Source organism: Tilletiaria anomala, assembly GCF_000711695.1.
Source record: "Tilletiaria anomala UBC 951 chromosome Unknown K437scaffold_5, whole genome shotgun sequence".
Lineage (NCBI taxonomy): Eukaryota > Fungi > Basidiomycota > Exobasidiomycetes > Georgefischeriales > Tilletiariaceae > Tilletiaria > Tilletiaria anomala.
In genome coordinates this window covers 166,205-176,366 of record NW_013547017.1, presented here as the reverse complement: position 1 = coordinate 176,366, position 10,162 = coordinate 166,205, and the positions used below count along the sequence as shown (strand labels likewise).

The 10,162-nt window shown below is 56.7% G+C and overlaps 4 protein-coding genes across 4 annotated transcripts; 2 read left to right on the top strand and 2 right to left on the bottom strand.

The window, feature by feature from the left end:
* Nucleotides 1-32: 32 nt before the first annotated feature.
* Nucleotides 33-2,025, top strand: K437DRAFT_272016 (uncharacterized protein; the record flags this gene model as incomplete). Its single annotated transcript, XM_013390347.1, has 4 exons — nucleotides 33-57; nucleotides 146-434; nucleotides 499-728; nucleotides 798-2,025. 4 exons carry the CDS (start codon nucleotides 33-35, stop codon nucleotides 1,781-1,783), a joined length of 1,530 nt encoding a protein of 509 aa, XP_013245801.1. The 3' UTR covers nucleotides 1,784-2,025.
* K437DRAFT_260949 (uncharacterized protein) lies at nucleotides 1,955-4,157 on the bottom strand (the record flags this gene model as incomplete). The annotated part of the gene is made up of 4 exons (XM_013390346.1): nucleotides 1,955-2,585; nucleotides 2,674-3,168; nucleotides 3,253-3,829; nucleotides 3,911-4,157. The coding sequence occupies 4 exons, from the start codon at nucleotides 4,155-4,157 to the stop codon at nucleotides 1,955-1,957; spliced, it is 1,950 nt and encodes a 649-aa protein (XP_013245800.1).
* Nucleotides 4,158-4,600: 443 nt separating this feature from the next.
* Nucleotides 4,601-7,410, top strand: K437DRAFT_253604 (N-terminal nucleophile aminohydrolase). Its single transcript, XM_013390345.1, has 3 exons — nucleotides 4,601-6,841; nucleotides 6,942-7,079; nucleotides 7,170-7,410. The coding sequence occupies exons 1-3, from the start codon at nucleotides 5,062-5,064 to the stop codon at nucleotides 7,271-7,273; spliced, it is 2,022 nt and encodes a 673-aa protein (XP_013245799.1). The 5' UTR covers nucleotides 4,601-5,061; the 3' UTR covers nucleotides 7,274-7,410.
* K437DRAFT_242733 (uncharacterized protein) lies at nucleotides 7,336-10,004 on the bottom strand. The gene is made up of 3 exons (XM_013390344.1): nucleotides 8,535-10,004; nucleotides 8,221-8,462; nucleotides 7,336-8,153 (listed from the first exon to the last, which is right to left on the bottom strand). Exons 1-3 carry the CDS (start codon nucleotides 9,788-9,790, stop codon nucleotides 7,441-7,443), a joined length of 2,211 nt encoding a protein of 736 aa, XP_013245798.1. The 5' UTR covers nucleotides 9,791-10,004; the 3' UTR covers nucleotides 7,336-7,440.
* Nucleotides 10,005-10,162: the final 158 nt, after the last annotated feature.

Sequence of the window (10,162 nt, the reverse complement as noted above, 5' to 3'; positions counted from 1 at the left end):
GCATCTCAGGCTAGCTCGACAAGCGCATCAAGATGGGCGCCAAGGCCGGCAACGGGAGTAAATTTGCTCGAAGCAGACAGAGGATCCGAATCAAGTCGATGGAATACCCTACGCAATCAAGATGGCCGTGGTCCTCTGACTTCAGACTCTCTCGCGATGGACAACAGCCAGGCAGGCCGGGAACGTAATCAGGATTCCCCACAGCACCCTTGCCCTATTCAGTTCAATGGTGCTTCCCATAACATCACAGGCTCTATGAGTCGGTCCAAGAACTTCCACGCGGGCGAAGCGTCCAGATCACTGGGTGGCATGCGCAGGCGTGAATCCGGCCAGCCCCTGGGCGGTCTAATAGATCAAATGGCTCTTCTCGCGAGCCCCAGCAGAGGCTTAGACGACGCGAGTGCATCGATATTCCTGGACGGTCAAAGCAAAGTGTGAGACAGATGTGTCGGGCGATGGCAACGGAAATGAGCCCTGACAAAGTTGCCTCTCTCGCAGATCATCGCTGATGAACGCAGATACACAAAACGAATTTCGTCAGTACATCTCTGACCGGATCAAGGCCCATCGGCAGAAGCACGGTCTTCTGCCTCACGGTCAGCGCCTTTCATACGTCTCTTCTGTGAATCCGCATTGCCAACAGTCTCTGGAAGAGGTAGCCCTCCTCGTACGAAAGTTGCGGGAAGCCCTGATGGCCACGCATAGGGTCGACTCGCTTACACTCGAAAGTGCGTCAGTCATATTGCGCGTTTGCAAAGTTCACTTGCACTGATAAGATATTCTGTGCAAATCTTCAGTCTACATGCTTTCGGTGCTTCTTTCGCTGCTGTGCGATAATGCTGGACAATTTGCGACTGCCATGCCACGATTGGTGGAAGAGCTGCTCATTTTAGAAGCGGCTCAGTTGACACATACAGCAAGCCAGAGATTGTGGTGTGACGTCTCGAACCTGACCGACGACGCTGGCTTGCCAGAAGACAATCTGTTCGACTTCTTTGCAAGCCTATACCTGCTCTCACGCACTGTCGACTTGTGCATTCCGTCGGCCAAAGGCAAAGAACGCGCATCCGATTTTATGTTACTGTCTTTACGGTTGGAGAGCTTGGCAAGAGCGCAGAAAGGCAGAAGAAGCAGCCCTCGCAACGATATGGCTGCCAGCTTGCTCCATCGTGTTAAACTCATTTCGACTCACCTACGCACGGGCGACGTCCTCTCGTTCCGCCGTCTCATCATTCAATCTCAGATGAAGAGCGGTGTTGATCCAGAGCTCACGCCGTGGCATTACTTCCTGCTGCGCAAGGTGTTGATTCAGCTGCAGACTCGGACATGGACCAGGTTGAAATCAAGCTATCACAGCCTGACGCTGCCTTGGTACGTCTCTAGCGAAGGAGCCGTAGCAGGGGCAGGGGTATCATTCGACGAAGAAAGAGAGCCTGCGTGGCTGGAAAAGCTGCTTTTGACCGACGCAGAGCTGGATCCCATCGTATGCGCGCAGCCATCGGGCCCAATTTCTGCTAGCCCGTCGGAAGTCTCAGCTGTGCGCGTGCTCTCTGAGCGACTCGTTCTGGTGCTTCACAAGCAAGGCCTGCCGACCTCCATCGCTGGTGGTTCTAACGCCGCAGCAGCGGACAGCAAGCCGTACCCGAGGCATCCGCACGCGTCTTCGTTGGCGCCTTGGAGGTTGCGCATGAACGCGGTCAAGACCGCGGTCCCCACTCCGCCGTGCCTGGCAAGTGAAGCCGTCGTAGGGGGCGTTGTGGCATCACTGCAAGTCCGGGGGTGACGAAAGATGTCAAGCTCGGTGCGATAAGCGCATCCATCGTCACACTGCCAAATAAACGTTTGTGTAAGATACAGGAACATGAAACTGATAGGCGGGTGGAGAAAGAAAATATACAGCTATAAGGTGGTCGAACAGTGCGCAGTTCTCGCTCCAAATGGATCAGACTTTCTCTCAATCCTCATTCTCCTTGATAGATTTCCTGTTGCGGTTGCGATACCGCGGGACACCATTTGCCGACCGCCAACGGGATAGCTTGGAGAGACGCTGGCGAATGCGCTGCGTCTGCGTTTGGCGCCCAGCGTCCTGGAGCTCGAGGCGCTCATGGCCGGCACACTTCTTGAGGCGCGCCAGTGCATCCCTCTGCTCGGGAGAGCCATGGCGCTCAACGGCGTCGAGAGCGTCCTTGAGTGCACTGCGCGTGTCCTGGCGCATCTTGAGCGCGACGCCGAGCAGGCGCGCACGCCAGGGGCGCTCCTTCTTGCCCTTCTTGCCGCGCTGCTTGCGCAGGTTGATCGTGTCCTGTATCGGCGCACCGGCGCGGACGGTGTCGATCGCATGGCGCACGCGCGGGTCGCCCATGTCCAGCTGCCAGCTCTCCCCGCCGAGCGAAGCGGTAAGCAGGCGCACAGACGCGAGCAGCAGTTTGACGCGGTCATACGTGTCGTCAATGACGGCGTGGTGCAGGTGCATGAGTGAGTAGACGAAGATAAAGCCGACGAGCAAGCCGACGGGGTTGAACAGGAATAGCAGCCAGAAGAAGAGAATGTAGAGGCCGTACATGATGCTGGTGAAGCCGTAGCCACTGTCTCAAGCACAGAGGAGCATGTGTTTGTCAGCCTTTCCCTCTATATGAATCGAATATCCTGATTGCTTCCACAGCTAGAACCCACACTAGTGACTTTGCGCTTGCCATGCTCTCCTCCTCGTGACTGGCATACTTTATGCTGCAATAATTAGCGATGATATAGGGTACGGCGTGCAGTGCAAAGATGGGCGCGAGGTAGGGCGCGCGGAGCAGCAAGCCCATCGTATGGCTGACGACGATTTTTGCAGCGAGCCACGCGGGCGGCAGGCTGCCGTCGGCAGCATGGCCGCGTCGCGTCAGGTCGTTGGCAAGTTTGTTCAGCGTAAACATGTCCGTTGAGCAGCCGACCGAGACGGCGGAGAGCTCGGAGAGCAAGTCACGCGCGTGCTGCGTCTCCTCCAGTGCGCAGGCAGGGTTGCGCGAGGAGAAGGCATCGGTGAACTTCTCAACGCCGCCACTACCAGCGTTACCATGCATTGTGCCGGCTGACGACGAGTTCATCAGCGTCGGGCTGCTGCTTTCGGGCGTCTCTGTCGCAGAGGACGAGACGTGCTGTGGTGGTGCTAGGATCGTGATGAGACTGGTGCGGAAAGAAAAGGCCCCAGAAAAGTGTCAGCAACTCGTGCATATCCAGAAGGCATTCGACACAAACTGACCGACGCACTCGTTGGAGATAATGCGCAATTTGCGCATCGGAAGCTCGTCATCGCTTTCCCAAATGAGCTCGCGCGCGACCTTCATCGCATGCCAAGTGACCCATTCCGGCGCGTTGATCGAGAGTTTCCTTAGCTGTTCGCCAATGTGCTCTGTCAGCTTCCAGACCGCCTCCTTTGCACTCGGCTCGCTGCTCGATCCGGCGCTGAGGAAATCTGGCGTGAACTCGTCCACGCTAAAAACTGGCCCCCAGTCGAGGCAGGCGCTGCTCCGGTAGCGCGACTTGTCCGTGAAGTTGATGCCGGCGGTGATTATGGTCACATCAGTGTGCTCTGCGTTCTTCTCGCGGCTCAGCTGGAGTTTCTTGGAGTATTCGAGTGCGGCCCATGCTGCGCCTGCCTTCATCGAGTGCAGGTGAGGCTCGGTGAAGGAGCCGCCTTCGGGGAAGAGAGCGATGCATTCGCCTGCTTGCAGCGCTTCAAATGTACCTTGGAAAAGCGCCTGGTTATCCTTTGTATGGCGATCGACTTGGATGTTGCCCGAGTTGTTCAAGATGTACGAGGCGACCGGGTGCCTGTATAACCCACCTATAATCGCAGGCAAAACGGGTTTCAGTATTGAGCGGCGTTGGGGGAACTGTTAAATGACTTTCGAATCCTTGAACCCACGTTTTGCCCAGTAATGCAGCTTTCTCCTGTGCGGCATGTGTTCACTTAGCAGGCTGGTGTCCATCAGCGTTGCAAAGTGCGTCGAGACGAGGATGACGGCTCCAGACTGCGGTATATCCTCGCCGCCGACGACGGCGACGTTGCGGTAGAAGGCCCAATTGCAACATTCCCCGGTGAAGCGCATAAAGTTGTACATGGGCCCGAATCCGGCGCCGGTGCCTTTGTCTGTCAGACGGGGGCGCTTCATAGTTGGGGTTGATGCTATCTTGTATTGCATCGGAGATCCGAGCTGGAACCTTGACTCGGAGCGGTGCCGCCGGGGCTGGGTTGGATTGCTACGGCGGTGATGGCCGGGGCAAGCGACTGCATGAATCCAATTCTGTCGCGTGACTTCTTCGCAGGGTGAGTCCGTTGGAGACGAGAGAGAGTCGATGACAGTGAGAGCTGATAACCCGTGCAAACGTATGTATACACCGCTCACGGATGTTTGTTTGCCCTTTCTCACGCCATGGGAAACTGAATACGGCATCAAATGAAAGATGGCTCGACCACTGCGGGGTAATGGTAACGATAACGGCAACCCTATTCTAGTTTGGGTTCGCATGTGTCCGCTCCCCGCTGCCTGCGTTTCATGAACCGAAGCCTGTTTTGTGACGCAAGCTTAGTCGATGACAACGGGTCAGTAGCAGCTTATCGCCACCATAGGCCAATCTCGAGAGGTACAACTAGGGCCACATACGCTTCATGTGCTGGGCGCTGGGCCGTAGAAATAATCATCATCGTTTCCGTACCCGGTTCTCGCATGCATGGGCAGCGGGTTTCCTGACCCTGGGCTGCTGGTAGTGCGTTGCGCTGCAGGAAATATTCATCTGGTGCGCACAGATAGATTTTGACCTGGTCGCCTTTAACCCCGCCGCTCCCTGACTGCCGACATCGACTTGATAGACGCTGGCTGGCTCCTCCCACGGCAGATGCTCGCTCCCTTCAAGCGTAAACTAAAGATCCATTGCGCCGCTCCCACTCAGGATACCGTAAGCTCAAAGCTGCACGCAACACGCGCCAACATGCTCGTCGATGTACAAGTGGGCGAGCCCGACGGCCGCCCGACCATAATTCATAATCAGCAACCTCGCCCTCATCCCAGCCCTAGTATGACAGCCTCTGCACGTTCATCGAAAAGAGCTGGTGACAGCCTGCATAGACCTCCCATCACACTGGCTATTCACGGTGGTGCGGGTGGGACTATCACGCCAGACATCCCACCGGTGCTGCAGGCTGCATACCGCGCGCGTCTGCGCGCCGCCCTCGAAGCCGGCTACCGTGTGCTCGAACAGGGTCTCCCATCTGCCGCTTCCAGCGCCTCGGAATTGTATGGACCCGAAACGCATCATGAAGATGAAGATGCTCCGTCTTCACCATCGCGCGGTGGAGCGTTTCGCGGCGCCGGAAACGCACTGGACGCCGTCTGCGCCGCTGTCAAGGTGCTTGAGGACAGTCCGCTGTTCAACGCTGGAAAAGGCGCGGTCTTCACCAAGGACGGCAAGGTCGAGTGCGAGGCGAGTGTCATGGTCTCGTTTCCTTCCACTTCCGTGTCTCGGAGCGGAGAAATCGAAAAGGGCCTCTCCGCTTGCGGCCTTCCGATTGTCATGCACGACAACGAATGGTTCCACCGCGGCTGTCCACCGTCCGAAAGATCGATATCTCTTCCCAAATTGCTCTCCGAGAAGCCTCTGATGTTGAACCCTCCGCAAACAACGGCCTCGTACTCCAACTTCAATACGCAACAGCTCCCCGCGACGCGGCGCTGTGCAGCAGCGACCCTCGTCCGCGCGACCAAGAACCCGATCCTGCTCGCGCGCACTCTTTACCTCTCTCCGGAAGATGCGCCGCACGTTCTGCTCTCCGGGATGGAAGCCGAGAAGATCGGATGGAAGTACGGCTGCACCAAAGTGGAAAATGACTACTACTGGACCCGAAAGAGGTGGCTGGAGCATCGGCGTGGACTCGGCTTGCCAGATGACGATGACGATGACGTTGACGAAGGTGATAGTGATGATGAAAATGATGATGAGAGAGAGGGTAAAGTGAGAAAGCATGGTATCAGAGACCCGAATGGCCTTCAGGGATACACCGACAACCTCCTCGTCAGCGCACTCAAAGCACCAACTCCAGCCTGCCCTTCCGCAGCGCACGTCGCGCCGCCGCCTTCGTACAGCAGCGCCATACGCAGTGTCGGGTCAGTCGACAGAGCAGCTGCGCCTGATGCATCCAGCTCGTGGCCATCGGCGCCATCGGCATCGCGGTATGCAGCCCTACAAACGACTCCGCAGACAGAAAGCACACCGCCTTCCTCTTACTACGACCGCACACCAAGTTTGACGGCAGCTTCAGCCTCAACTTCACCCTCTTCCTCCCCACCCTCCTTGCACGGAAACGAACGCTCTGAAACCAGCACCGACTCCCCTCGCCACCCAGATGCCGAGGTCTTCGAGCAGTTCTCGGCTCACTTTGATTCCTCCGCCCTGCCGCAAGGGACTGTTGGTGCATGCGCCATCGACGCGCAGGGGAGACTCGCTGTCGCGACGTCCACCGGTGGCAAGACCAACAAGAATACAGGACGCGTGGGCGATACACCATCAGTCGGCGCGGGCTTCTGGGCTGAGAGATTTGTCGTCGACGGCGGTGACAGCAAGGAGAAGGCGGCTGAGAAGCAATACGAAGTCGACGCAGTTCCGATGGATGGCACGACCTGCTGGGCCTCCCCCTGTTCCTCTCTGCTGTCCTGCTTCTGGAACTGCTTATCAGCCTGTGCCTGTCTATCGCCTCGCAAGGACGGCTGCCGCGACTCGGCTGGCGTTGAGAAGTGGAAAAGTACCGATGAGAGAGGTCTTGCGTTGTCTGGAACGGGGGATGGTGACTACTTTCTCAGAGGTTCGTGACGAGTCTTTCGAATTCCCCGTCGCTGCTGTGGTGCGTTGACATCAAGAAACTTCACTTTCACTTCCACTCAACACGAATTCGACGAATTTAGTATCATTGGCGTCGCTCGTCGCTCACCGCATGCGCTTCCTGGCCGAAGATGCAGCTACAGCGGGCCAAGCAGCGATCAAAGAGCTCGGTCGCAATGCAGGTGTAGGCGGAGCCATCGTGCTCGACCACACTGGGAACGGTGAGCATACCCTTCTGGTGGCTTGCATGGCCTGAGGGACAGCTGACGTGATATATACCAAATTTGGTCTGCCCTTCCGCCGCTCTGCAGTCACCTTCCCAATGAACTCTACAACCATGAACAGAGGCTACATCTCGTCGCTCAGCGGCGCTAAGCCGCGCGTCGCTCTATTTCAAGGCGAACAGCTCGCTTAAGCGTTGGCAACGAAAAAGCTTGGCACGGTTTTAGTCCCATGTCCCAAGATTCTATCTTAATCGACGATAAGGGCATTGTCATTGCGATGATAAGATTTGTTGTAGTATACAATTGAATGTGTGGAATGCGATCCCCGTGATGTAAGCAGGAGGCCTCCTCGGGCTTCTCAAGAGCGCTCCTGCATCTCTATCGCCTCCGAGCCGAAATTTCCATTCAGCGGCCTCTTGCTGAAGTCGTTCGTTTGGAAACCAGTGCCATCGCCAGCGACATGGGGGCTATCGCCATTGGCAGCCGAAACATGTCGTTGCATCGACCAGGCAGGGTTGTCCAGTCGTTCATCCACTACCCTGTGTTCATACCTTGCGATCCAACTGTCGCTTATCGGCCTGCCAAGCACAGCAATGGCGTTCCTGACAAACCCGCCATATGAAAACGGGTTTGGATCCGACCTGCTCAATTGGCCCGCCTTGCCTGGCAAGAAGAGGCAGCGCTTCTCTTCTTCGCCGCCCGTATCCACCGGCTGCTCGCCGTACTCGCGTGCGGCGTTGAAGCGGATCTGCTCGACGGTCGTGCGATTGTGCACGACGAGCCAGGCGTGGTAGCCAAATAGCATGCCGATCGGACACATGGCGGCCAAGGAGAGGATGACAACGACGGCGCTGACGGGCGAGCGACCGAGCGCTTGTCGAAAATCGAGCCCCCCGCCATACGCGCCTGCTTTCGGAAGCCGCTGTGTGGTGGGACGGGTGAGAAAATATAGATGCAGGATAGAGAAGGCAATCATGATGCAGAGTGAAAGGAGCGTGAAGATCAGAAAAGAGAAGAACGAGCTGTAGTTTCGGCGGCCGATGCAGGTGTTAAGGAAAGTGCAGTGGTGATCTGAAGAAAGGATGACAGGTAGGCGCTGTTCAGTAGTGCATCATGCTACCAAAGTGCACACACTTACCGATGTTTTCAACGCAATTGTCGCACATTCGGCAATGACTACTTCGCGGCGCTCTGTACGTTCCGCAAGTTTCGCACCACTTGACTTTCAGATCTCTAGCACCGCGCACTTGAATGGTGCGGGGTAACGGAATGGCCAGTGGGTCTTCTGGATCCATTGCCCCGAGGGTTTCGCCAAGTGTACACGGAGGATCTGGGTCTAAGTCGCGGGGCAAAACACCTGGATCACGCCAGGCGGTCACGCTGTTGCAATGCGTGGATAGTTGTAATCAACACCAGAGAAAATATTGAGCAAGCGAAAAGAGATGCACTTACAGCATGTTGGTGACGGCTACAGCAGTCGTGTAGCAGAGGATGATGACAGGTGCGATGCTGATATTGTGCACCGTGTAGGACGCGTCGAAACCTAACCACAAGCCTGGCAGCGCGAGTGTTAATGCGAAGCTCGCGAGGAATGGCATGGGATTGGCGTGCGAGGTCATGATGATCCCGCCAAAAAAGAAACGGTTACCGCCTTTGTGGAACTTGAAATTTCGCTCCTTCTTGCTTCCCCGCGCGCCCGAGATGTTTCCACTGCCTCCATCCACAGCAGAGCCACCATTCAAGCCTTTCTCTATATTTGAGACGCTTGCACGTGTCATATTGACACTCCGCCGTTTGGAAGGATTTTGTTGCGCATCAGAGAAGCTCGGGCTTGAAGAGATCCTGATTCCTCCTAGCATGCGCTCCGCCTTGCCCGTCCTCGGCTCGAAGCTTTGATCGGCGGATCGCATTCGGGATCCCTGTGCGTGCTCGATGACATCCATCAGCGGGTCCTGATTTTGCCTGTTCCCAAGCGGCTGATGCTCGAGGTCGTCATCGTCACCATCGCCGTCTTCTCCATCGCCTGAGCCTGTTTGGAGGTTGCAACTCAGTCTGCCGTCGATCCCAGCAAGCTGCAAGGCTGCCATTCCATCCGCTTCTGTTTGCGCGTCCATAGGAGCTTCAAAGGCGCTTGGAGTACCCACTTCCGTCAAAGCATCTGGGTCTTCCATGTCTAAGAGCGGTTCGCGGGAAGTCTTGAAGGCCACACCTCCTTGCCGACCCCTCAGGTGCCCATTTGATGGGGTCACAGGCGACTGCTCCACTGTTCCATCATCTTGAGCCGCCTCTGGCGCCACGTCATAGATGCTATTCGAACCCAAGGCTATTGTTGACACCCTCGCTTGCCCAGGAGACCAAGGCGACTGTGGCCGCTGCGTTTGTTGCGCCTGAAGGGGAGATTTCTGGTAGGAGCTCAGATCACCTGGGTTAAGCGGGCCGCGGTACGAAGAGCTTCCAGCCGTAGCGAAGCTGTTTGCCGACAAGGGAGTGGGCGGTAGCCCAGGCGACCGTGGCTGCTGAGAAGGCCTTTTGGGAGCAAAGAAGGCCGCAGGTGGCAGAATGGTCGACGCCTGGCGATTGCGCGAAGGAATGTAACCTGCAGATTCAGTTGGGCATTGTGCATCGCTAGGGTCAGCCCTTAATGAGCACGAACCGAGCAGCTGCTGCTCATTCACCGATCCTTCCTTGCCTCCATCCGTGGCGCTCATCTTCCAGCGACGCCCGGAAGCTACGGAGATGCTCCAAATCCAGGAGGCATCAACGTGCCGACGAAGAGGATTGGACCTGCTGCACGCGATCTCGAAGGCCCACGTCTCTCTTAGCAATCAAGTGAGCAATAAGGCTGCGGAGCCTTCTTGAAGCGAAGAAGAGGTGTGCCCAGGGTCTGCTGTTGTCTGTGAATGGCTTTTGGAGGCAACAAACGTGGATGCGATGATACTTGTGACCGCTTTTAGCCTCGTGTTCGGTGTTTATCTGTTTATCGTTCCGGTTCGCTGCACTATGCATGTCAGTCCCCACCGCCCACCGCACATCACGCATAAGCGAGGAGAGAGAGCGTCATAGGGCCACAACTACCGGCA

Bases quoted from the DNA above. Each gene is read 5' to 3' on its own strand.
- K437DRAFT_253604 (XM_013390345.1), top strand. From the start codon at position 5,062: ATGACAGCCTCTGCACGTTCATCGAAAAGAGCTGGTGACAGCCTGCAT. The intron at 6,842-6,941 runs GTTCGTGACGAG...CGACGAATTTAG, and splicing joins TGGTGACTACTTTCTCAGAG to TATCATTGGCGTCGCTCGTC. The intron at 7,080-7,169 runs GTGAGCATACCC...GCCGCTCTGCAG, and splicing joins GCTCGACCACACTGGGAACG to TCACCTTCCCAATGAACTCT.
- K437DRAFT_242733 (XM_013390344.1), bottom strand. From the start codon at position 9,790: ATGAGCGCCACGGATGGAGGCAAGGAAGGATCGGTGAATGAGCAGCAG. The intron at 8,463-8,534 runs GTAAGTGCATCT...GCATTGCAACAG, and splicing joins GTAGCCGTCACCAACATGCT to CGTGACCGCCTGGCGTGATC. The intron at 8,154-8,220 runs GTAAGTGTGTGC...TCCTTTCTTCAG, and splicing joins CAATTGCGTTGAAAACATCG to ATCACCACTGCACTTTCCTT.